Source organism: Thrips palmi, unplaced genomic scaffold (assembly GCF_012932325.1).
Source record: "Thrips palmi isolate BJ-2018 unplaced genomic scaffold, TpBJ-2018v1 HiC_scaffold_10, whole genome shotgun sequence".
NCBI classification, from domain to species: domain Eukaryota; kingdom Metazoa; phylum Arthropoda; class Insecta; order Thysanoptera; family Thripidae; genus Thrips; species Thrips palmi.
In genome coordinates, this window is record NW_023144621.1 from 7,747,736 (window position 1) to 7,771,769 (window position 24,034).

The 24,034-nt window shown below is 54.0% G+C and overlaps 5 protein-coding genes across 6 annotated transcripts; 1 reads left to right on the forward strand and 4 right to left on the reverse strand.

Moving 5' to 3' along the window:
* Positions 1 to 844: 844 nt before the first annotated feature.
* Positions 845 to 5,828, reverse strand: LOC117654200 (dopamine N-acetyltransferase-like). 2 transcript variants are annotated; one of them, XM_034400440.1, is made up of 4 exons: positions 5,428 to 5,828; positions 2,783 to 2,915; positions 1,566 to 1,933; positions 845 to 1,358 (listed from the first exon to the last, which is right to left on the reverse strand). In XM_034400440.1, the coding sequence occupies exons 2-4, from the start codon at positions 2,873 to 2,875 to the stop codon at positions 1,160 to 1,162; spliced, it is 660 nt and encodes a 219-aa protein (XP_034256331.1). In that variant the 5' UTR covers positions 2,876 to 2,915; positions 5,428 to 5,828; the 3' UTR covers positions 845 to 1,159. The 2 variants fall into 2 exon arrangements, with proteins under 2 accessions (XP_034256331.1, XP_034256332.1); XM_034400441.1 differs by having other exon boundaries at positions 5,307 to 5,432.
* Positions 5,829 to 6,549: 721 nt separating this feature from the next.
* LOC117650572 (3-ketodihydrosphingosine reductase) lies at positions 6,550 to 8,721 on the reverse strand. Its single transcript, XM_034394098.1, has 8 exons — positions 8,570 to 8,721; positions 8,222 to 8,391; positions 7,972 to 8,137; positions 7,750 to 7,892; positions 7,459 to 7,650; positions 7,200 to 7,367; positions 7,025 to 7,126; positions 6,550 to 6,943 (listed from the first exon to the last, which is right to left on the reverse strand). The coding sequence occupies exons 2-8, from the start codon at positions 8,342 to 8,344 to the stop codon at positions 6,833 to 6,835; spliced, it is 1,005 nt and encodes a 334-aa protein (XP_034249989.1). The 5' UTR covers positions 8,345 to 8,391; positions 8,570 to 8,721; the 3' UTR covers positions 6,550 to 6,832.
* Positions 8,722 to 8,939: 218 nt separating this feature from the next.
* On the forward strand, positions 8,940 to 14,727 carry LOC117650579. The gene is made up of 4 exons (XM_034394110.1): positions 8,940 to 9,399; positions 10,148 to 10,180; positions 11,122 to 11,270; positions 12,766 to 14,727. Exons 1-4 carry the CDS (start codon positions 9,330 to 9,332, stop codon positions 12,988 to 12,990), a joined length of 477 nt encoding a protein of 158 aa, XP_034250001.1. The 5' UTR covers positions 8,940 to 9,329; the 3' UTR covers positions 12,991 to 14,727.
* LOC117650587 lies at positions 14,713 to 15,439 on the reverse strand. The gene is made up of 3 exons (XM_034394120.1): positions 15,105 to 15,439; positions 14,989 to 15,028; positions 14,713 to 14,850 (listed from the first exon to the last, which is right to left on the reverse strand). The coding sequence occupies exons 1-3, from the start codon at positions 15,399 to 15,401 to the stop codon at positions 14,768 to 14,770; spliced, it is 420 nt and encodes a 139-aa protein (XP_034250011.1). The 5' UTR covers positions 15,402 to 15,439; the 3' UTR covers positions 14,713 to 14,767.
* A 4,834-nt stretch (positions 15,440 to 20,273) lies between these two features.
* On the reverse strand, positions 20,274 to 21,824 carry LOC117638903. Its single transcript, XM_034374074.1, has 4 exons — positions 21,735 to 21,824; positions 21,557 to 21,641; positions 20,425 to 20,569; positions 20,274 to 20,289 (listed from the first exon to the last, which is right to left on the reverse strand). Exons 1-4 carry the CDS (start codon positions 21,822 to 21,824, stop codon positions 20,274 to 20,276), a joined length of 336 nt encoding a protein of 111 aa, XP_034229965.1.
* Between the last annotated feature and the right edge of the window lie 2,210 nt (positions 21,825 to 24,034).

Sequence of the window (24,034 nt, forward strand, 5' to 3'; positions counted from 1 at the left end):
ATTAGTCGCTGGCCGCGGCAGTCGCGGCAAGGACGATGGATTTCCCGAGGCCCACTCACCCACTTTCGGCATCTCCACCAAGATTTATGCGCGCGGAGCGTGCAGGAAGAGAGGCATAAAATCCACAGAAACGGGGCGAAAAAAAAGAAATGATGGCGGTGGTGAGCCGTTGTGACCACTGCATATCCTAGCCGAGTTAACTGGGTAAACACGTTGGCTGTCAACGAAACGCGGCCAGGCTGCACATTAGAGCCGATGGTTATCGACGGCCTCGCCCGCCCCGCCCCGTCCCCCAAAGACATCGTCGCTTCATGACGGCTCCTCAATGCCTCTCCCGACCATTAGTGTCCAATCTGCACCGCCCCGCCACCCGGCTGACTGACCCCGGGCCGCCCGGACTAAACGAACCCTTACCGTTGCCGCCGAAGGCGCATTTCTTTTCGGATTAGTGATGCTTTTAGATTGATTCCTTGATTGTATGTACTCAGATGAAAACTAAAAACGTCGTTGGGTCAGTCAGTGTTTCCAGCATGAAGCAGTGTCGAAGTTCTCGGCGATCTTAGCCTGTAAACAGGGTAAGATAGGGAATTTATTTGGCACCAACGGCTCGTGAGACGGAGCTTTTACGCTGTGTGGCGTTGACAGAACAGAGTGTGTTGGTGTACGAAACATGAGCCCCGGCTCCCAGCCCGACCGGCTTCGCAGCGAATCAAGTCATGAAGCGCCGGCGAGGCTGGCCACCCATCGGACACCCACAGCACGGCGAGCGCCGCAGTGGGTAGGCCACCCATTTGGCACCCAAGAGAACGCCGCGCCGCGTAGGCCGCCCATCGGACACGTTAGGTACACTCGAACCGTTTACATTTATTTCAATCAGACACAGGGACATAAACGGACAGGTCCACTCAGGCGCAATTAACAGTGTTAATTTAACACGTGCCTGTACACGACGCGCACTGCAGCCAGAGCGGCTTAGTTAAATGCAACAAAATCACGCCCGTGGCCCGTGAAACAGACCACGGTAAAAATAGCCATTAGATGAGCAATAAACGTAACAACAACAATAACGTGTCTAGTTTCACTGGCCAGAACACCGCAGTGCCAGTTTTAGGAGTCCAAAGTCCGCGGTCTGCGCCACAGACACGGCTGGGGCTCTGGGCTACAGCCGCAGGGCCCAGACGGTGATGGCGGTGTGCGGCGGCGGCGGCGAGAACACGGGCGCGCCGTCCGGGCCCAGGAAGGCGTCGTAAGCCACGCCGCCCAGCCGCGAGAAGCCGCTGCGCTCCGCCACCCTGGCCGAGAAGGCGCCGCTGCAGACGCACCGCACCAGGGGCAGCCCCTGCGCCCGCGCCAGCTCCCTGCAAGCAACGCGTAGCAACGCGCGGGGAAATCATTTTCGCCGCCAAGCGCCTGGAGGGTAGGCACCCCGCCTACTCGCGTACACGCCTGTTAAGCGGGTGGCCTACGCTGCGTGAAAGCAGGCGCTCAGCCGCGCTGAACCGGATGATACGCGGAAAGGTTCGACTGTTCGGCGGTGCCCTCCAACTTGGAACGTCGCCACTTACAGCGTGCGCGCCATGAGCGCCGTGGCGATGCCGGACTTGGTCCTGGTGGGGTCCGTGGCGAGGATCTTGACGTCGAGCGCGCGCTGCACGTCCGGGTGCGCGGCGAAGACGTCCGCCGCCACCTCGGCCGCGTGGTTCACCGCCAGGATCTTGTCGAACTTGGAGTCACCCTCGCGCACCCTGGCGTCCTCGGGGCGGGGGCCCTCGCCGCGCCGGATCACCTCGTTGAGGATGACGCCCACCACGGCCTCCGCGTCGGCGCCGGCCTCTGGCCCGGCACGCGCGCACAGGCTGAGCCCCGTGGGCACCGCCACGCGGCAGTACGCCTCGAGCTCGGGGCAGCCGCCGTCAGCGCCCACCAGGCCGATCTGTAAAGGACGGAACCAGGCTCGGTAAGTGTGGTCAAGACAATGGCGAACTGGGTAAAACCAAGACGTCGCGTCAAAGATTTCGACAGGCACACTGTGCCCAGTTTAAACGCCCCTCGAGGCCCACAGAGTACCGCAGCGCATAGTGCAGACCCGTGTCCAAATCAAAATCAGAGCCAGTTTTGTTGCTTTTGGGGTGTTTCCGATCGGCGATCGCGGGTTCGTGTTTCAGCGGTAGAGTGGCTTTCAGAGGCAAAAGGTTCTTCAGTTTCCTGCCATCCCGTCCCCTCCCCCCTTACACACAACCCCACTCCGGACGAACTGATCCATTTGAACATGTAATTCACTTAACTCCACCATCACTCCCGACCTCCCTCCCTTCCTCCCTCCCTCCTCCCTCGCTCCCTCTCTCCCTCCCCTCCTCCCCTCCTCCCTCCCTCCCTTTCTCTCTCTCTTTTCCCGACCATGGAGCTTCAAATGGCGCGACTCACGGAGTGCGGATGGAAAGAATCGAGCGGTGACGCTGGTGAAATACGTGACAGAGAAACAATTGAAAGCGAAACAACAAAGTGGAGTGGAAATAAAAAGTCGGTCGCTGCGACAACTCCGGAGCAGTGCCGACCGAGCTCTCATTAGCAGTGGCGCGAGCACCACCCCGCGAAACTTGGACTCAGCTCGGCGTGTTCGAGTCCGACGTTGTCTGTCAGCCGACTTCTCTGCGGAAGCTGCAGCAGGGCAGTACGAAAGGGAAAGGAAGGATGCCAAAATCTAGACCTTAGTACCGACAAAATTTTAAAGAAACTCATTTTTTCAGTTCATTTTGACTTAGCTCCCGGGAGGGTGGCTCACCGACGCGTTGAGCGGCTCGTTCGGGAAGAAGGACTTCTTGAGCATGTCGATGACGGCCTCCGCGTCGTCCTCCGTGGCCACGTCGACGCGCATGGCTGCAGCACGCTGAGGCACGCTGAGGCGCCAGGCAACTCTGTGGGATCAATCAAAAGAATTTCTGGTACAAATGTGACGAAACAATTGAAGTACGAGACAACATTTCGAGATTGTGAGAAACGCATTAGGCTCTGGCCGTTCACACCATTGCGCTGTTTACTCCTGCACGTCCCTGGGGCCCTGGGGCCCTGGGGCCAGCCTAATTACAGAGTAGCGTCTGCAGTCACCTTGGCCGTGGCCCAGCCGGTCCAGCCTTGCTGCCTTCGGCTCCTTCGGTTGGGCCGCCGTAAAACTCCCGCACCAGACGTCATCTGTACACGGCGCACGTCAGGCCACGTGGTCGCCGCGTCGCCGTCACGCCGCCGAACCGGAAAGATGAGTTCCTGTCCGCGCGGCACGGATGGCACCGGTCCACCCCCGTGGCTGGACCGAGCAAGGGTGCGACGGCCCGCAGCCACCGCCAACAACAACACACAGCCGGAGGACGAACAACGAAACGAAAACAAACAGAACGAACGTCTTTTTTCGGTGCTGGAAAGAACCCGAACAGCATGGCGCGTGGTCGTGGACATTAAATCCTTTTTGCCGCGCGGGGTAAGCGGGGTGGGCTGGACATTAGCAAGGGCACTGGGCGGCTCGCTGGGCACGCAGTGCATGCAGTGCTCGCAGTGCAGCGTCACTCGATCCGCGCCGCCACCCCATGCCTTCTATGGCTGCCCTTTCGCTGATGGACATTAAAGCAGAAAACTCCCACGAAAAAAAAGGGCAGCCGCGGATCAAGCCGAGCCAGGGATCGGGCCCCGAGCGCCAACGAGCCGTGCCATGGCGATTGGTTTCCTGTCTGCCGAGTTCAAGTGTCCTGCCTAACGAGGCTTAATTGGTGCTTCCCTGCCGCGGGTGGAGGGGGAGAGGGGACGGGAGAGGGTTGTCAAAAGGGTGCCACGCTACAACAACTCTACACAGGCGTGCCCAGGCGTGCCGAGCATGGAATGCTGCCATTCCTGGGACCCTGGGAGGCAGGCATGGCAGTTCTCTTATTGCCTCCCCTTCACCTTGTCTTTCGCCCCATCCCCCTCTCTTCTCCAACCCTGCTCTGCTTCGCCTCGCTCCGCCTCGCTTCGCCCGGTGCTCTTGTGTTTTCCTTTCATTCCAGCCCCTGGCACTGCTTCCATCGCTCGTAAAGTGGGGGTGCTGCAGCGGCAAGCACGCTGACTCGCGCTCTCTCTCTCTCTCTCTCGCACTCGTGGGACATCGCGTAAGGGTGCGAGAGAGGAAGAGCGATGGACCGAATTTCGGAATCAGGCTCGAGGCAAGGGCGCCAGCCAGCGCCCCCGTCCCCCTCACTTTGCTTTGAGGAGGCGGCGCTGCAGGCAGCCAGCCCGAGCAGCCAGCCTGCCTGCCTGCCTGCCTGCCTGCCTGCCTGCCTGCCTGCCTGCCTGCCTGCCTGCCTGCCTGCCTGCCTGCCTGCCTGCCTGCCTGCCTGCCTGCCTGCCTGCCTGCCTGCCTGCCTGCCTGCCTGCCTGCCTGCCTGCCTGCCTGCCTGCCTGCCTGCCTGCTGGCTGCCTGCCTGCCTGCCTGCCTGCCTGCCTGCCTGCCTGCCTGCCTGCCTGCCTGCAGCCCTGCAGCCCCATCCCGGCAGTGCAGGCTGAGCACACAGGGCTGTGCGCTATGCGTCTGCCGGTCTAGCTCTCCGCACGTGGACCCGGCACTCGAACCAACTTTGGCCTCAGACTGCGGTGCGCTCACACTGCGTAGTCTACGAAGCGTCGCTTTGCAATTCTAGAGTGGTCGTCGTGAGGGTTGGGCAGCTACGCTCTCCAGCAGCACCACATGCTTCTGGCCTACAGCGCCTGTGAGGTAGGACACCGCTCCGGCCCGGAAGACACCGGTGAGGAGATGGTGGCCTACCTTGCCCCTGTCGTCCTCCCCGGAGCGAGGTGGGAAGGTCACTCTTTGATAATAGAGCGAAGTCGTACGATGCTTAAGCCCGACACTGATAGCTAGCGTCCTAGCGTGTGTGTTTACCTTGCACTGGGAATTAAGTGATAGCGGCGGTGTCGTGGTTCTGATGAGAGAAAAGTTAAGTGTCTCTCAGGCAAATAAGCACTTCGGTAATCTCATGTAGGTCATCTCATGCAAGTCATTGTCTAGTTTGTGATACAAAACCAAGTTCATTTGCGAACTCTTCCTCTCTCCTCTCCTTTCCCGTTCTCAACCCCGAACTGAATCCACAGCGAGGCCGGGTCCCTTCTCCTAGTGTCAACACGCGCCGAGGCCGAGGCTGGATTGGCCAAACGGGGAGCACCTTTAGTAGCAGGCCTGCCCTGCCAGAGCGAGATTGGCTGCCGGAGACTGGGACATGTCTTTCTCTGTCTTTCTCAAACACATACTCATTGGGCATCCAGGATTGGGTGCGAGAGAGACATACCGGCAGCCCTCCGAGGCGAAGTAAGCAGACAACCTGCTCCACGTGCGTCGTGCACTCACACGAACACGCGCGTGACAGCCGACACTGCTGCCGTCGGCCCGTCGACAACCCCAGCGCTTACCTGCGGCGGGTGCGCAGGACTACGCAGGACGCGCTGGTGGCGAAGGAGAGCCTCCCCGGTGTCGGGGGATCGCGTCGGCCCCGCGGCGGGGCGCGTCTGTCGGCGGGGCGGCCTCCTGGCGAGAAACACTGGCCGGCTGGCTGTGGCGCGGCGGCGCGGCGCCCTGACAGGGCCGGGCCGCGCCGGGGAGTGGGAATGACTGATCGGGCCGGGAGACGGAAGGGCCTGGGGAGGGCCCGGCGCACCCCGACTAGAGCAGAGGGCTGCCGTGCACTGCCGTGCACTGCCGTGCCGCGGTCTGGTCGGTGCGGTGCGCGTTGGGCGCGTTGGGCGGTCCGCGAGTCCGCGGCGATCGTGGGCTCCGGCGGCGTCCAGTCCGTCTGTCCGCGCGGAGCGTCGCGTCGGCGTCGCCACTCTGTGGAGTCTCTCTCCGCCGCGCCTCCACTGCACGGGCCTCGCGCCTCACGGGCCCTCCCCCCTCCCCTGCTTCCTCCTCCCGGTCCGCGGTCCTTCCCTGTTCCTGGCCGGCCGCCCCTCCCCGCCCCTCCCGCACCGCGGCCCGCTCCTCCTCGGCCCTGGCTTAGAGAGAGACGGAGACAGAGCGAGACTCATTCATTTGCAAGCGCCGCGTCCATTGCTGCGACCGAGTTGCTCCGAGTCGCCGCTGGACAATCACTTCGGACGCCGCGTTGCGCGTTCGCGGCGCGTTGTTGTGGTGGCCGCACCCTGGCCCCACCGCGCACGTACACAGGCTAAACTTAGTCCGCGCCGCGCCGACCGCAGCATTGTTTTGCTCCCAAGACGCGTTTTTCAGTCATAGGGCGTTCCGCAGGGAGGCGAGAGAGACAGAGCGACCAGAGCACCGTTCGGAATCGGCCTGCTGGCCACTCGCGTGGGTGGCGTGAGGTGGCGCGAGGTGGCGCGGTCGCGGTCCACTTGTCGCGGCCTGGGACTGGGACGCCTCTGCGGTCGTGCGTCGCGCCACGTGTCATCTACATCCACTCCATCCATTCTGATTGGGTTGCCAGCCTCAGTGGCAAAAGCTACAGAGACCAAAATTCCACTTAACTTTCCATGTTTCTGAAGCGTCAATGGTAGGATCAACAAGAAAATCTCAACACAAAAAGTTAAAACATTTATTTTGTGCGACAAGTTAAAAATTAGCAGTCTTTTAAAGTGAAATAATACATGGTAATCACATTCACTAACAATAAACAGTGCAATGGAAGAACAACAAAGTCTATCACAACAAAGAAAACAAGGTTGTAGGTGGGATATACTTTCTTGAGAATAAGTTATATTTAAGTATATTCAGTGCCATAAGGAATGCTCCATACAAGTCTTACTCAAAATTTAACAAAACACCAAGCAAAGTCTGAACCAAAGGTGCAAGCAATACTAGTATCTATTCAAGTTTCTTGTTCTTGTTTCTATCATGTTTACACTTTTCAACAATGCGGTTGAAATGCACAAGAAGGCAAGCCGCCACAAGACGAAGAGGGCCCATTAAGAGTACCTGAAAAAGATAATACAGTTTTTAGAAATGTTGCAAGAATAATTTCCAAAGTAGTCCTCACACTATTGTCTAAATGCTTACCTCAACAGCTAGTGAAGCATATGATGAAGGAGGAGACATTCCTGCAGCCACAGCACAGACAATTCCACCTTCCAGACCAACAGAACTAAAGAATCGCCCTCGCTGAAAAGGAGCGTAAATAGATAGTTAAGATAGGACAAGATGGATGCATGTCAAAAGAAGTTTCAAAACATACCAAAGCATCTGACAAGATTTTTTCTGCAACAACTTCCGGCTGAACAAGTCCACCAGATTCTGAGATAAGGCGGGTTTCCATTGGTTTGGTTTTTTGCTCATTGGCAAAGCCAGGAGTATCTGTGTCCGGGGGAAATGCAAGTGTCACAGAAACTCCATAAGGCTTAGTCTGAAACAAAGGGCACAAAGAAGGTTAATTTTGTTCTTTAAAAGACTCCAGAAAAACAGGTGACTTATTACAAAAATTGATAAGACATTACCTCCATATGCAAAGCCTCTGCAAATCCACGAAGAGCAAACTTTGTGCTACTGTAGATGGAAAATCCATATATACCAAAAAGAGAAGCCACAGAGCCCGTAACTACCACAACGCCCTCTCCACGACTTTTCATCCTTGCAATTAATGCTTTGGTGGGGAAAACGGTTCCGACAAAATTCATGGACAGCTGATTCTAAATTTAAAAAGATTAAAATAAAATTAGGTTATAACCTAAGATCAGGATATCATCAATATTTGCAACAATTTTTTGAAAAATGCAGTTTGACTGTACCTGAATGTCATTTGCTGATGTGTCTTCTAGCTTCCCACAAACAGCACCTCCAGCACAGTTGACGAGCATATAAATTGGTGCAGTTTCTTCTTCAAGTGTCCACAATGCCTTTTCAACAGCAGCATAATCACTAGAGAGATCAACTGAAAAAGAAAAGATTGTAATGAAATACAAATGGCATCACACAACAAAAGAAGATTAAGAAGATTTAAGAAAACTTACGAGATAGATATTGCACTTTCTGGGAACTGTCAACCACTGCTTTAGTTATTTCTTGAGTTGTTTCTTCTAGGCGTTTAGTGTTACGTGCAATGATTGTAACATGAGCGCCCCTCTTGGCAGCAGAAATGGCAACACTCTTTCCAATCCCACTGGAACCTCCCGTCACCTTTAAGAAGAAACAAACAAAGTTTGAAACCAAAATGTTTTTGAGATGGCTTCAAAGAAAAGAAATGTACGAGCACGAACTTACCACAATATGTTTCCCAGAGATAGAATGAGGTCTCTGCAGCCACTCATAAATAAACTGACCCAAGACCACAAGAGCAGAGACAGAAAATATCCACGTCCCAACAACTGACAGAAAGTCCAACATTTTGGAATGGCAAGTTACAACGCAGGCGGCGGTGCAGTAAATCACGGCTGAAAAACAAGAAAATAACAGAAAATTAGTACAGCAAAGGTGGAAAAGAAACGAAAACTGACATTTGGCGCTGGAAAAAGTGGGAGGAGAACGGCGATGAATGGGTCAAAGAAAGAACAAATCACAAAAAAAAAATACAGAGCAGTTAAAAGCATAGAAAAATCATATCCCATTAACCTTGAAAAAATACCAGTGATGCAGTACACTAAGCACGGATGTTTTAAACACTTTCCGTCTTGACGTTTGAGATCAGCTGAGAAGGGTTATGTCTGTGATGTGTGTGACGTCAGTAGGGCCTTCAGCTTAGCAGACCTGACGACGAAAAATATACTACCAGGAACGGTTTTTAATCAATTTAAAGTATAGAAATTAAGCAAGGCAAGAAATTTCAATCATTTAAAGCAACATTTTTCAGAAAGATGATGGATGAAAGTTGGCATCAAAACGAGGAAGTGCAGGGGGCTGAAAGTGGTGTTTGGGCTTCAAAGGTTGGCAGCACCGGCTTCTCTTGGAACCCTTAAACTCAGAAACTGTCCAATACCACCCGCGCCTTTCCAAGACATCCAAGGCACGCATCATTTCTTTAGAATTATCCGCTTTTAGCCTTTGCCGGCTGTGCTCACTAGTGGCGCTTCAACCATTCTACGGAAGAAGAAAGTGTTTCTAGACTTCTTGATTTCCCCCAAGAGTTGGTGCTGTGTGAGCCACCCCTTCCGCAAGTACTCTCCCCTGCAACCACCCCTCGCGTCGGTCGCGCCACCGCTACCCCTGCGCCACCCCCACCCCCTCCAGTCCGCAGTGTGGAGGTGGGAGGAGTGGGAGTGGAGGTGGAGCGGGACTAGCAGACGACGCAGCGCCAGGCTGTGCCAGTGCCGCAAGTGCCAGCGCAGTGCGCCGCTCCAGCTGTGCTGAGGCTGAGCCAACCACGCTCGCCAAAATGTCAATACTCAAGATCGCCCTGATCCTCCCGAATATCGTGCTATTTGTGTTAATTTGCCTTGCAGCAGGTAAGTACGAGCCAAGACGCCGCTTTTCGCCCACCCACTCATAATTCGCGTCAGAAATCGCGTATACAGACGTTCCTTCGCCCGGACCTTGAAACCTTCCGTCATCTGCCACGACCGTGGTCAAACGATCCTCACGACTCGGTGGTCGTATCCCTGTCGTGACCGGTCGTGCCTGTCTCCCCGTCGCTCTGGGGCAACGACAACGGCCGCGTTTTGCAGTGCCCTGGCAGTGCCATCCACCGCTGTGGCGTTTTTCGCGGGTTTGGCCAGCCCCTGGAGTGCGGCGCGAGGTTAGGAGGCGAGGGAACCGCGGGAAGGTCCATCTCCCCACGGCGTTCGGTCCAGAGCGCAGCCTCCACGGCGCGTTGCGCGTTCGCGTTGTGCCGGACCGCTGCTGCCTAAGTGACTCTAGTGGCGGCGTGAGGAGGTGTGGGAAGCGGCTGCCGGGCGCCGCCGGCGCTCTCTGGCCGCGGGGGCCGGCGGAGGCTGCTCTCATGTCACCGGCGTTGAACAGCGACACAGCGACGAGGCGCAGAGCTCAGCCCCTCGCCTCGCCACCCCGCGCGGTGGGCCCAGGCCCAGGGCCCGGTGGGCGTTGTGGGCGGTGCGAACCCCTGCAATGCAGGCAGCCCATTCGACGCGCGCGCTGATGAGGCTGCGTTCCTGACGCAGTGCGGCGGCGAGGTGTCCCGCTCAATTTCGTCTCGTCGTGACTGGCTAAAGCGATCTCTCTTCTCTTTCTTTGCAGGAAACCCCTTGGGAATACTATACGAGCAGCCAGGTATGATGTACAACAACCCCACGTCTCCTTCCCGTGGGGTGAAACATTTCTTTCTAAGGCATTGTGATCTCGAAGGTTGAGGGCAGACTTTCAGCCTTCTCTTGCATTCCTTTTGACGGTGCCATCAATGGAAATGATAAAATTATTGTTATTTTTTTATTTTTTTATGGCGCGTGTGTGTTTGAATGGCTACTGCCCTTGCTATCGTAATGCTGCTATCGGTGTTCACTTCCTCCGTCCCTTTCCGCGTGTTCTCCGTAATCCCTTTTTTAGCTTTTTTTGCTACTTCGCTGTTCCTTAGCTCTCATCTTACACAAATTCCACTCTGACAATTTTGAAATTTACCGCATTTGCTTATGTATAATCAATACTAGTTTCCAAAAATTGTAACGTACTGAGAAATTTTACGAACTACTTGTCTATCTTTTGTTTGTCAGTTGGAACTTTTTAACTCTGTAAGATGAGAAGCTAGGACCAAGCTTATCAATGTTGGCTGCAAAATAGTTTAAATTATTTTAAAATGATTTAATAAAAAGTGATTCTCTTATCTCGCGTAAACTAGTTGAAAGCCACACCACAATTCAGATTCGTCTTTACATGTAAACAACAAAATCAAAGCAACAAAAGAAAATATGGTTAACTATGACATTCGTTTCTCGCAGAGAAAGCGTTCTGAAAGGTGTTGCATGTTTTCTACAAGAATGTGGCTCGAAAAACTGACTCTAGTTACGAGTAACTACACAAATGACACAATGCATAAGCCACTACTGCGCGTTCCTTCTCAGGCACTTCACCAAACTGAATGGGGGCATGTCTCCCGATTTGATTGACACATCTGTAACCCATTACCTTTTTTTAGCCTCTATATTTTTTTTTCTGGAAACGACATTTCAGCTCAGTGAATAATTAATAACTGGGTTTATGGCTCTGTGATGCCTTAGAAAACTTCGAAGCGAACTGCACCGACTTCCAAGGCCAAATATTCCAACATGGTCTTCGCTACGTCCCGGGCCCCAACGTCTGTTCCTTGTGTGTCTGTTACCATAGTGAGCCAATGTGGTGTCAATCCATCTACTGTGACCCCCCTAATGTGAGATCATTTTTCCATTACTTTCTTCTTAGACATTTTGTTTTAAATATTACATTAGTTCTGGTTTCTCCTTTAGCGCAGGACCTTACGATGTAGATTTTTATTTCACATTTTTCGTAGCTTCACAAAGAAACCGCTACAAGCGGGGAGCAGCTCAGCCCTTGTTTACTGTGGACGATGACGCAACTGTTTGACCTACATGGTACAAAACTCAAACAATAAGTGCACTACTTGTTTCTGCAAAACGTTTTCAAAGTATTGTTTTGCATTATATCGTGTGGCCATCTGTAACACAAAAGTTCATTTAAAGCATGAAATAAGGTACACACAATGATTAGTAAACGTGCAAAAAAATTATAATCTAGAAGTGTTAGTGTCATTTCATATAGGAGCCATCATCGTAGGCCTTTGGCTTATGCAGTGTTCTGCTGGCAGTTGAACGGTGCATTTGAAATTCTTGTAGTGCGAGCGTTAGGCGGTTGGAGAGGGTGTGGCACGTTTTGGGTATTTTGTCTGCGTTATTCCTTAAACGTCTTCTAATTGAAGTTGTGAACAAAGTCGCCACCACCCAAGGGCCAAGGGAGCCGTCCCATCCAGCCTAATTTTATTATCATTTTTATGATTTTGGTATTTTCGTATTTTGTTTTCCTCCTGTTTTTCTTCGGGCACGTTGGTAGAAAGTTCGACGATGAGAGCACTACTTTCCATGCAAATCGTAATCGCTTCATGTCAGTCACATTAATTCGGCTTTCCACACTCTGTCGTGCTTAAAATTTAAAGGATTTGTTGGCATCTTTATTTTACTCTACCTAAATATTATTTCTTTGTAGCTATACTGGAACGAATACTGGTTTATCTTAAGTGGTGCTTTACATCTCCGCGAACTCAACTTTTTGCTCACGTTTTAGAGAAAGTGTGAAGTCGGGGACATGTTTCCGCTGAAAGTGGCATATGCAGTTTACATTTTCATCTCTTCACATCCATTCTTATTCGGCACACTTTAACTACATTGAGTCAAACAACGGTACGCATGCCTACTGTAAATAAAAGTCTAGACCGTGCTTTGTAGTCTCTGCGCTTTTCATTCAACTTTGCCCTTGATTTAATTGTTTAATCCTTAGACGTTATTTGTTTCGTGTGTACCTGTCATTTTCTGCGGTAGCCTTATGTATATGTTCCTTTTATTACGAAGCTAGCCACGTTAAAAGTAATGCTCGATTTTCTTCTTTTTACTTGTTGAGTTAAGTGTGTCCGTTGTTCGTTAGCAGTATTTTTTTATTGCGTCACAATCATACGAGTGAAACACCCTTCAAAATGAAGTGAAAGTAACGACATAAAGTTCTTGAGGCTACCAGATAGCCAAATTCGATCATCAATCATCGTCGAAAAATTTCCCCGCCACCTTTTAATTCGAAACTGACAGTTACTTTCCCTTTGTCCGATGTGGTGCGGGAAATTTCGGCCGAGTCTTGACTGGGTGATGCCTTTTCCACAGCGGTGCCTCAATATCTCGATTGGTGAGCGCTGCTGCGACTACACGTGTCTGGACGACCCGCCACTCCCCCGCTGGCATGGGTCGCGGCGGCACAGCACCGGGGCCGAGGGAGCGCCCCTGAGCCCCGCGCTCACCGTTGGACTGGCCGCACTCACCGCTTTCTGCACACTCTCCGCATCGTGGACCGGCTCTCCGCGTCCTCATCCCACACCGCCACTCAGCTAAGATGAAAAAGGGGGAAAGGAAATAGGAAACTGTCAAAGTGTACGGCTGTGGAGTGGATGGATGAGCCATTTTGAATTCCCGTTTTGATTTTCCTCAAATCGTTGTCTTGAGTTAATTTGTCTGGCTCGCCGCGGTGCTCGAAGATAGTCTGAGTTCATCAGCTGCCTTGGAAGTAAATCGTAGCTAAAGGCCATCATGAAGAGCTTTGCCATTTTTATCAATAGTAGGAACAAATGTTTTTCAAAATCTTTCTTGCGCTAGACCTTAAATAATTTCTCCCTCTCTCTTTCCTGCTACGCCTCGCTGAAAAAGATGCAAGTGACCCATCGTGTGTTACTAGGGTCCGCTGACTGTACATATTGTCGGGGCAACGCAATATTTTTTACTTTTGTATACAATGTCATCTCTCTAGAGCAGCTTTGGATGAGGAAATGACGAGACCAAAACTAGCATTTTTTGTAGGTACGTACGTTCTTGTGCCGCATATTGTCCGTTGGTCATGTGAGCATAACCCGAGAGAGTAAACGATAAACACCCCTGTAAGCCACGTCATCATGACCGTCATTGTGAGTCACGCTGGCGTGACTGGTACGTTTTCATTCATGGGTAAAAGTGTAAGGAAACAAGGTGGTTTGTGAATATTTTCGCTCTATTCTAAGTTTTGATGTGAAGTTCATAAAAAGCTTCAAATGGAAAACCTTTGAAAGAAAATGTACTGAGTAGTTTGGTGAATGGTTTCTAGTGCACTTAATTGCAAAATGTCGCATGTAAATTTGCACAACGTTCACAGCTTTATGTGGAACTGGAAATATTGCCTCCTGACAGTCGCGGAGACCATTGCTTTAAAATCAGGGTAAGCTAAGAGCTAGTCTGGCTTCGAAGAACAAGAAACAAAACACGACAATATTGCCACACGTGCTAAACCATAGTGGTGAATCAGATACTAGGTAAACACGGTTTGGGCTCGATATTTTTATGGGCTTTGTAGGTAAAAGAGTTTGTGAATTGACTTATTTTGAGGATGCTTTCCCCTTCCCATTCAAGTTCATTCCACACAATTGGAAGATCAATTCTGAATCCTGATATGAGGTTTTTTTTTGTAGTAGCAATGCTCAGTCAATTGATGAAGTAACGCCCGTGCACACACAGCGGCCACGGATCCGAGTACAGAGTAGAGATTTTGATATTGCTCAAAATTCATTAGTACGTATGAACCAACGTGATTCCATTTTAGACTGCCTTGCTGTAAGCGCTTTCAAGTTGTGTTTGGAAGCTCCCATTTTGGCAGTGCTGCAGCTTGACTGCGGTGTAGCACAAGCAGCGAACAACGCAACGCACAACTCATTTGGTCACCCAGATGCCGGCGCGACCTCGTGTATCTCATTGCATAGACGCATAACATGATGTTATTTGTTCAAAGAGTATATTGAAAATATATAAATATATATAAGTTTATTAAATCTTATCTAATAGTGTATCGTGATAAATTCATGTTAGTGACATTTATAAAGTAAAATAATGAATTGGACCAGGGTGAAAGGAATGTGTATTTTTTCGCTATCACATGTTAGCATATCTCGGTGAACAAAAATATGTTGTGAAATTAGCCCTTTATGGCAAATTATTCCAAGTCATTTTTATCGCCGTTTCTAATTCATAGGCAATGTGTTTCGCCAAGTGAATGTGGCCAATTGGCAATGTACATGATCGAAATATAACGTCGCTGGTTTTAAAACACCTTGTCTTCGATATAAAATTCTTGACTTCATTGACCACTTTACAAGGTTGATTGCCACCCGATTGACTGCTCGCACTGAGGACCATCATCGGAACTTCGCAGAGGAACTTGGAATCGTTCACCTGAAAAAATACATGGAGTCATTCTTGTCAGTGCGCGTAGAAGTACACCTCACGACAAATGAGGAGACACCAGGTCGCTCATTTTAACATGAAGTCTTCACCCGACAAATAATAAAAATGGAAAAGTCACCAGCTTACCGGAATTTCCCTCTCGGTATTCCTTGGTGTTAACAGAATTCTGAAACACGCGAGACAGCCGTTCTGAAGAGAAAATACACGGCAAAGATACGATTCCAGCAGACCATTGTTCTCACCGAGCCCAGCCTGCTGTCGGGGAAACTGCCGTCGGGCAAGCTACTGTCGTGGAAGCACACGTCGTGGTGCGCATCCTCGAGGGAGGCCTCCAGGCCGTCCATGGGGAAGATGGCGGAGTAGTCAGGGGAGCCGACCAGCGTTTCGTCCGAGTCGGAGCCGTGGCCGTCCAGGTCGGCGAGGCCGTCCAGAAGGTCGCTGGTGTCCGTCATGGCCTCGCACATGCCGTCGAACGGCTCCAGCGCGAGGATGCTGGCCACCTGCACCTCCTCGATATCCACGTTGTCGATGTCCGCCATGCTCTGGCGGCGGCGCGGCTCGCGGGGCGGACTGGCCGGGCTCTTCGGGGGGCGCGCGGCCATCACCTTGGGCACGGCGCCCTCCTTCTCGAAGTGCCTGACGCTGGAGGGCAGCGTTTATCGGCCCGGCTGCCCGGCGCTGCGTGGCGGTTGCCACTGGGTCAGGGCTGTACAACCTTTTATTACTCACACAGGGGGTTCTAGCAGCTGCTGCAGCGCGGCGTGCTTGGGGTGGCCGCGAGGGTGGCCCCCCTGGTGGCTCTCGGGCCGCTTGGTGAGGGCGCTGCGCAGCTTGGGCTCGGACTGCGCGGCCGCCGCCACGGCCTCCGGGGCCATCGTCGTCGTCGTCGGCTCCACGGCCTCGGACTGCCAGCTCCGCCACGGCCTTGTCGTTCCGTCCATCCCGGTCACCGTCAGCAGAGGCAGCGGCCGGTCGGACAGTGTCGTCTGAAAATAGGTAAAAACGGTGAAAATGCATAGAAATCGTGTTTTGGGCTGACTTTTGTCGGCCACTATCAGAACGTGCAGCACGCCTCGTCATGTCCGGCCCCTAGTTCTCCTCGTCTTCTTATCGTCACCAGACACAGAGTCGGCTCGCCCTGCTCGCGCTGATACCGACTTCCTCATTGAATTAGACGAATGTCCACGCTGTTGAAATAGAGTTCCTGTTGAAAAGCGTTTGTCCCCTCACCGCGGCGCTCGAAGTGGTACTACAGGCGTCCTGGCTGCCCTGGTTCCGCGGCTCGCCGAACAGGGCCCCGAGGGAGACGCCCAGCGACGCGCTGAGCAGCGGGACGGCCAGCGGGACGGCCAGCGGGACATCTCTGCAGCCGGCCGAGCTTGTAAGTTCGCGCTCCGGGGCCTCACACCTCGGGGCGTCCGCTGCGGCAGAAAATTCCAGACCCTCAAAGACGGTGACAAAATGCGTTCAAACTCTCTTAAAAATGTTTCCGGCAATAAAACAAAACGTTAGGCATTTGAACATTGTGCCAGATTTCGATTGAACCAGGACAGCTGTCGTTCTACAGGGGCAAGGCGAAGGCGGCGTGGCTAGTCAACGCCAGTCAAGGCGGTGGAAGTTCAAGCGGTGGAGCCCCGAGCGCCTGCGAGGCGGGCCGTCCGGCGGCGCTCCACGCACGCGCGCTCAACGCGTGGCCTACCGCGCCGGGCGCTCTCCGCGCTCCCCGCTGCCTTGACATGGCCGCGCGGCCGCCCGGCCCGCACCCTGCATCCCTTTCTCGGCCCTCTTGGCCTGCTCCGCGTTTGCTCCGCGTTTGCTCCGCGTACTCACAGGGTGGCGCGGCGGCGTGGGGCTGCTCGGGTCCGCGGGGCGGCGGCAGGGGCAGCAGGGGCTCCTGCGGGACGCCAGACACGGTGAGCAGTGCGGGGGGCAGGGCGGTAACGGCCGCAGCAGCTGAGAGTCTTCTTCCCCCGCCCCCACCCCCTGTAAGGTCATATGGAGCCCCCCCACCCCTTCCCTCTGCCGCTACACTAGCTCCTTCCTCGCCGCGTCTCGCTCGGCCGCCCGGCCCGCCGCACTCCCTCTCTCTCCCTCGATCGATTACCCCCTCCCTCCCCCTCCCCCTCGGGGGCCCTCGGCGGCCTGCAACTCCCTCTGAATTATGCAGAGTGCACCGCGGCTCGGCCAACTCAATTTGAGGCGAAGTTAAACTCATTGAATAAGTGGCGGATCGCGAACAGCGGCGCCGCGACGGATTCGCCTCTAATTTTTGCGCTGCTCGGCACGCGCGACAAGTTGCTGGGCCCGGCGCGGCACGGCGCGGCACGGCGCCTGTTGGCCCGGAGACACGGAAGGGCTCTTGGACAAAGAGTGTGGTGACAAAGGAAAACCGGAGTCGCTGAGGCGGGCGTCTTCCACCCCCAACCGCCGGCCAACGCTTCAGAAAGAAAACATTCCCCTTTTCGGCCTTAGTATGCTGCCGAATCTGCCGAATCAGGTCACACTGCGCTGCGCTGCGCTCCCCTTGTTTTTGTTTTTGCCGTCGTTACGCTCTTGTTGTTATGCCGCCCCACCCACACGGCGGCCGCGCGGCGCCAAAACTCGATTCCCTAATCTCGGCAGCGGCGAGAAGTCGAGAAGGAGCGGGAAGGGACGGCGAGGGAGATGGTATCTCGCGACCACGCGCTGCGGTCAAGGGCACGCCGGGGGAGGGGGAGGGGGTCGGGGGCCGGAGGCGCGGGGGGAGGAGCGGGGGCGAATGTTAATGCTAATGTGTACCTAATAAGTCTGTGGGCCCGGAGCGCCAACTCTCGGCACAGCAAAGTTGTGTTTCGTGACCAAAGTTCAAGAGAAAGACCTAAACGGCCTATACGGCTCGGCCTGCGTGGACCGTGGCGCGGTGGCGTTGCTGTGGCGTTGCGTGGCGTGGCGTGGCGTGGCGTGGCGTGGCCAGGCAAGCCGCCGCTGGGGTTGGAATTTACAGGTGTGCGTTCCAGGATGGCCGAGGGGTTCGTCCAACCAGCGGTTGCCCTTTCGGCCCTTTCGGCCCGCAGTCCCTTCTCCACGGCGCGAGCCACGGCGCGTGAAGGTAAGCAAAGGGTCAAGGGTCGTCGGAAGCGAAGGGCAAAGGCAGCAAAGGCGTGCGTCGTAAAAATACAAATTGGACACGACCGGAGTTATTGCGAGCGGTTGCTGGACGGCTGGACGGAGGAGCACGAGGAAGGGAGGGAGACAGAAAAAAAGAGGGAGGGAGAGAGAGGGGCTGGATGGAGAAAAACAGCTCTCCTCGAAATAAAAGGAAAGACTCGCCGTGAAGAAAGAAAGCCTTCTTTTCCGGAAAAGATTTAGGTAACCGAGCGAACCCTCCACTAGGAGAAACTGCATCTCTTGACTCTACCTCGTCCCGGGTTGAGGTAAGGGTGCCAAGCGTTGCGAGAAAGACAATAAAAAATTATGCCAATTTCTTTTTTCAAGGTTAGAGGTCTGTTGACCTCTTATCCCGACAGCTTACCAGTTTTCACCAGTTTGCAGCTGCTCAGGTGCTTTGGGTATAGGCGGGTGTAGGCCACGAGGGATTGTACAAGGCGGTTTATCCGCCGTCCTCGGGCGGCATATTAAAGACGCGTTAGAGGAGGGGAAGTGGCCGAAGAGTACGCGAGACAAATGCGTGTCTGGCGGTCCCACCCCGAGCCCCACCCCCTGCACCTTGCCTGCAGCGCAGCGCTATGAACGCCATGGCAGCGCCGCGGGGTGACCACTCACTCGATCCGGCGGGGCGTCAACGGCTGTCGCGGCGATAAGGGGGCCTAAACGCACCGGCCGGGCCGGCCGAGCCGCAGGGGGGGGGGGGGGGGGGGCTAATCACAGGGCTGGGAACGCCCCCCGCGGGGACCTCCCTCTCCGTCCCTCTGCTGTCCTTGCCCCCCCCCTCCCCCCTTCGTACCTGTTCACCCTTTCTTTTGTCACCCGCCCCGAAAGGGGATGGGAGCCATTTATCACCCCCGAGAATGCTTATTACACTGGCTGCGATTTAGGGCAGGTCTCGGGATGTGACGTTGTGAGAAATTCAGCGGGAGTTTCTCAGTATCTCGATGCGTACCGCGACTGAAAACAATTGTGCTCGCCCGTTCAGGGAAGGTGGAACAGTTTTCCTCGATATGAGCTTTGTTACTTCGGATGCGTTATAAGTTGCATAATAAGTGCATAATCCAATTCACGATGATGAAACTCGCATATTGCTAAACGATCCAACCATGCCCCCCCCCCTTTTCCCCTCCCTTAACGGTGACAATTCATCTTCTTACGACGTATAAAATCCATCTTGCAACGAATGTAACACGCTCGCGATGCGACGCTACAAAATTGCTCGGTAAACGGACACAAAAGTCGTCCCCCACCCCACCCACCTCCTCAGTGGGGTCTTGTTACGCGTCTAGGGGCGCACTGTGAGAGCGGTGTCCACGTTTTCTCGGGAAAGTGACGCGTGGACAGGATAGGCCCCGCCTCGGCAGACGACCCCCCCCCCCCCTCCCATCCTTTCTCCTCCCTTCATCCCTACTCCGCTGAATAAATCATCCCGCGGCCCTTTCAGTGTGACCGATGGCCCTGCTCCCGAAAGAAGCGCATCATTCCCCATTTGCCCTCTCCCTTCCTCGTATACTTTTCCGATGAAAAATTGTGAGAGAAATTGAAGTTCTTCGAATGTCTGGAGGAACAAACACCAGAGACCTCACTGTCTTCTAAGTACACACTTAAAAATGTATGCTTGCAAGTGCACACTTACAAACGCATGCTTGGCCAAGTACACACTTACAAATGCCTATGCTTAGCATGGAGTTATAAGGAGTCAAGCATGCGTTTGTAAGTGTGTACTTGCCAAGTATGCATTTTTAAGTGTGTACTTGGCAAAGCATGCGTTTGTGTGTAATGGCAAGCATGCATTTGTAAGTGTGTACTTAGTTAGGTTTGTGGGTTGTGAAGTTGCGTCCTCAAATGTAATTGAATAAAACGGTTCTGCAAACTTCGGAAAGTGAAATACCCCTACACCGATCCACTAATGGCGCTGCCTCCGCGGAGGAAGCCCTTTCACGGCGCCGCCACTAAACCCCTCATTACGCGGACATTGCAAACAAAATAACAAAATGACGAAATAACGGCGTAACGACCTCCAGCCCGCTTTTACGGGCACCTTTCTCTAAGGCCGCGGCCCCCGCGGCCCCCGTGGGCCCTACCCTCCACCCCAAGGCTTCGGCGGTCTTTTGCAAGCCGCGCCTGTCACCCAGCGTGACTCGCCCTGCCTGGCCCCGGGTCGGGGCGACGTTCACGCGAATTTCAGCCCCCGTCACCGTCGCCGTGCTCAAGGGCTTCGGGAGGCACTGTCCGCCCTAGCGGCCTGAGGGGTGTCAAGGGCCTCACACGGTCACTTTGCTGCAAATGAATTTCTTTGCAGGAACATTTGTACGCAATTTTGCAGAAAAAAAATTAGAAACGTGCAGTTTTTTTTTTTGTATGAAAAATTGTGGGCTTCTCCGTGGAGCCCTCCAAGACGCCCAAGGCGCGCACGTGTCACCGACCAGGTTCGCCCGTCCGCCCTGCGCAGCCTCCTGAAGCTCCTGAAGGTCGAGCTCGCCGCCGGGGCCGTTGCCGGTCGCCGCCGTCTCCCCGCCGCCCAACTCGGCGAAGAAGTCCGTCATCATGTCCCGCATGGCTGCGGGGTGGAATGAAAGGCATTAATCAGCGGAGTGGCGTCCAGTCTGCAACGCGGCGCAAGGATTCGCATTTGCAACGCCGAGTTTCGGGGAAGTCAAACATTCCCCGGGTTTTTCTACTGCGCGCCGCGCCATTCCCCCACCCGCGCCGCGCACACGCACCGGCGCGCCTTGCGGTCACTCGGCCGCACCACTCATCATAATTTGACGCGCCCGCCCCTGGCCTGCCCTGGCCGGGGCGCGCACTGTACGCTCGTCAGCACCAAGTCCGAGCAACAAGTCCGAGACCCGAAGTCGGGGCTCAGGGTTGGACGGACGCGAAGGCCGGCCTTCTTGGCGTGATCGGAGCCGAAAAACAAATAAAATGAGGGTGGCGTGGCGCAGGCGGCGAGGGTCATGCTCGCGGGCAAGTGGGCACCGCCGGGCACCGGGCACCACAACGCCCACGGGGGTCGCCGACGTCACGCAGCACTCCGCGGAGCGATCAGATTCCGAGTGGGGTTTCTCTCTGTCGCACTCGGGGGGCTGCACGTTTGGGTGCGACAGAGACAGGCTGGCGGCCGGGACGAAACAGCGCCCACGAAGCGTCGGCCATTATTCGGGTGACTGGGTCCGCCGGGGAGTGTGGCGTAACTGCCCCTCGCCGCGGCGGAGGTACGACACTGTAAGGGTTCGCGCGGTTCGCGTTTTGCTCCTGTTTCGGTTGCCGTAATAGCGGTCACGGGTGTCGCAAACGCAGTCTCGCGGCCGCCGTCGCATGTCTGGCGCTGTTCCGTCGCCCCCGCACCCCGCGCACTCAATTGCTTGATCGCGCTGAGTGAATGCAGGGGCGCCAAACAATCTTTGCGCCTCGCACGCGCTGCGATGTGCCAAGCCTGGCCGGGCTGCCTGGGCTGGAGCAGGGGCGTGCCAGTGACTTTGGGCAGAGAGAAAAGGGGACGGGGTGCAACTCCCGTCATATTTCTTACGAGTTTCGCTCCGCCTACCTCCAGACGCCTCCTGCGTCGACACCAGCGACTCGAGGTACTCGGCGATGAAGCCGTAGATGTTGGCTGGCTGCCTGCGGAGAACCTGCAGGCAAACCCGGCAAATGACACACAGGCCGGTGGTGGCGGCCGAGGCCGTGGCCGTGGTGGCTTGCGAGGCCGTGCGAGGCCGCCCCACCTCCCTGCTGATGTCGTACACCAGCTGGGGCAGCTCGTCGGGGACGCGCAGGGCCTGGTGGCCGCCGTGCCGGTGCAGCAACACGTCCATGGCGGGCTTGCTGCGGACAGTGTGGCGCGGTGCCCTGCGGCGACAATATCTCACCGCCTTTGGGGGGCTTGGCGGCCGGGCTCAGGCGGCGCGTTGGGCACATTATTATCCGCGGCAGCGGCAAATCCTAGAAATCGCGAAAAAAAACAGCTCTCTTTGGACAAGTCTGAGTTCTGTGTGCGCGTGTGCACTCAAAACAGCGAGCACAAAACCACAATGTAAAAGAAAGCTTGAGATTACCGTCATCTTCTCTGCTGCTCGCAACTTTACAAGCTAGCTTTTTTCTTTTACTGTGCTTTTTGCCTTTGAGTTGTTGCACCTGCACCCCCACAAGCCGCAGGGCCACAGGGCCGCGGGGTGCATCGCGACTGCACTTTGCGTGCTGTGGGGTGGCGTGCCTGGCGTGCCGCCCCTCCCAGCGCGCTTCACCTGCTAGGGCATGGCCAAGCATGGCTTGAGCAAGTGCTAAAGCACGGCCGCGACCTTTATTGGTTCGCTGGCTTCGCTGCGGACTGATTCCGAGAGTCGCTCTGTCTCCCTCGCATACGGGACGCTCCATGAGTGCGAGATAGACAGAGCGACGAAAACGACTCTCGGAATCAGTCTGCTGGACATGGCCCTGCCGAGGCAGTTACCGTAAATTAATAGCAGTGCCGGGCCAGGGGTGGGGGGTGAGGTAGGCGGAGGAGCAGTGTAGTGCCCCAGCCCGGGACACCGTAAGGCGTGGCCGGCAAGGACAGTGGGTAGACCTGGGGGATTCTGTGCATGTGCATAATGCATATTCATGCGCCGGAAGTCCTTTGCTCGGATGTATGCGCTTAAGCCCCGTGACACATTCGAGCAAACCCGAGCGACTGCCGAGGGTAGTGTGCATGCGGCCCTGTGCCCAATAATGAATGTTTGTTGGGAGGGAGGGACTTTCTTTTGCAGTAATTACTACCCATTTTTTTTTTTTAGTTTTAAATATTTTTTCTTGTTAGGAATTTAAAAGGTATTTATTCGTAAAAAAACACTTTAAATCAACTTGAAACATAATTTTCTATGGAAATGAATGGACATTCTAACATGAAATTTTGACCCGAAAAATGCATTGATAAGGGGAACACCTCGTCAACGCAGTCAGAGTTGTGTCGTTCTGTCTAATTAGCGGCCAAAGAAGCCATTGTTGGTGTTTGTGTTACCACCGTTTTGCTTGTTTTCGTTTTGATTATTAATGGTGCCAGGCTTATTTCCACCACCGTTGAGGATAGCAGGGATGTTTAGTAGCCCGAAGCCCTTGGTTTCAGAAGGATCGACACTTTCGCATTTGCCTGAAACGCATTTCACTGCACTTTGAGAGCTAGAGGTGAGCTCAAGGGCCCTGCTTGCTGTCAGCATCGCTGCCATGAGCAGGAACAGACAAAACACGGACTGTAACAGATGGAGCATTGACGACCGTAAGAAGATATGAGCTATTCCGATTACACGTCAAGTGCATTGTTCCCACTCTCAGCAGTTCCCTTGGCCTTCAGTATACAAAAGGACACGGACATTGCCAAATCATTGAATTACAAAGATTTTTAAAGTTTTTACATGCGCTTTTATCAAAACAGTCGTTTGGAGGTTTCATTAGTAAGGTGAGTTAGGTCAATATACCGTGAATTTAACACTAGAGACGGCATTATCATCGATATCAATGTCATTATGAGAAACAGCTTGATTCTCCATACCTGGATCTTCATGGCGATGTTGGTGAAGTCCGTTCTGCTGTTCCAATGCTGGCATTGGCAATTCTGAACCACTGCACTCACTTATATAGTGCCACCAAAACCGAAAACGATCGCAGACATTACTAACTCCCCTTATCTTTAGTTTACCTGGGGCAGAAGCTAAACGACCGGGAGAAGACGAAGATGCTGTTCGCCTCTGGCAAACACGTGAAGAACCTACTCTCCAGCCAGTATGTTGTTCTGCAACGACAGCTTTAAATCTTTTAAAAGGAATCGTCGCCCTAAACTTCCTGTCGTTGCATACTTTATTTTTATGTCCTCTCTGACTGTGCCAGTCATTCTTGGGTAAGCATAGAAAATTCGAATACCTAAAAAACATCCGAACGAAAAGTATTTAAAATGTGTGAAACTCGTTCAATTGTTGGTAACTGGTATGTCTCATTGCTACGGTCTGGCCGTGCCTTTTGCAGTGTTGAGTTGACGGCTCATTTCCGTTGCAGT

What these genes read in the sequence shown, in the direction of transcription:
- LOC117650587 (XM_034394120.1), bottom strand. Translation starts at nt 15,401, where the DNA reads ATGGCGGACATCGACAACGTGGATATCGAGGAGGTGCAGGTGGCCAGC. An exon ending in CCGACAGCAGGCTGGGCTCG is followed by an intron (nt 15,029 to 15,104) that starts GTGAGAACAATG and finishes CGCGTGTTTCAG; the next exon opens with AATTCTGTTAACACCAAGGA. An exon ending in ATACCGAGAGGGAAATTCCG is followed by an intron (nt 14,851 to 14,988) that starts GTAAGCTGGTGA and finishes GTATTTTTTCAG; the next exon opens with GTGAACGATTCCAAGTTCCT.
- LOC117638903 (XM_034374074.1), bottom strand. Translation starts at nt 21,824, where the DNA reads ATGGACGTGTTGCTGCACCGGCACGGCGGCCACCAGGCCCTGCGCGTC. An exon ending in TGTACGACATCAGCAGGGAG is followed by an intron (nt 21,642 to 21,734) that starts GTGGGGCGGCCT and finishes GTTTGCCTGCAG; the next exon opens with GTTCTCCGCAGGCAGCCAGC. An exon ending in GACGCAGGAGGCGTCTGGAG is followed by an intron (nt 20,570 to 21,556) that starts GTAGGCGGAGCG and finishes TCCACCCCGCAG; the next exon opens with CCATGCGGGACATGATGACG.
- LOC117650579 (XM_034394110.1), top strand. Translation starts at nt 9,330, where the DNA reads ATGTCAATACTCAAGATCGCCCTGATCCTCCCGAATATCGTGCTATTT. An exon ending in GTTAATTTGCCTTGCAGCAG is followed by an intron (nt 9,400 to 10,147) that starts GTAAGTACGAGC and finishes CTTTCTTTGCAG; the next exon opens with GAAACCCCTTGGGAATACTA. An exon ending in TCTACTGTGACCCCCCTAAT is followed by an intron (nt 11,271 to 12,765) that starts GTGAGATCATTT and finishes CCTTTTCCACAG; the next exon opens with CGGTGCCTCAATATCTCGAT.
- LOC117654200 (XM_034400440.1), bottom strand. Translation starts at nt 2,875, where the DNA reads ATGCGCGTCGACGTGGCCACGGAGGACGACGCGGAGGCCGTCATCGAC. An exon ending in ACGAGCCGCTCAACGCGTCG is followed by an intron (nt 1,934 to 2,782) that starts GTGAGCCACCCT and finishes CGTCCTTTACAG; the next exon opens with ATCGGCCTGGTGGGCGCTGA. An exon ending in GCGCTCATGGCGCGCACGCT is followed by an intron (nt 1,359 to 1,565) that starts GTAAGTGGCGAC and finishes CGTTGCTTGCAG; the next exon opens with GGAGCTGGCGCGGGCGCAGG.
- LOC117650572 (XM_034394098.1), bottom strand. Translation starts at nt 8,344, where the DNA reads ATGTTGGACTTTCTGTCAGTTGTTGGGACGTGGATATTTTCTGTCTCT. An exon ending in CAGAGGCTTTGCATATGGAG is followed by an intron (nt 7,368 to 7,458) that starts GTAATGTCTTAT and finishes CCTTTGTTTCAG; the next exon opens with ACTAAGCCTTATGGAGTTTC. An exon ending in ATGCTTCACTAGCTGTTGAG is followed by an intron (nt 6,944 to 7,024) that starts GTAAGCATTTAG and finishes TATCTTTTTCAG; the next exon opens with GTACTCTTAATGGGCCCTCT.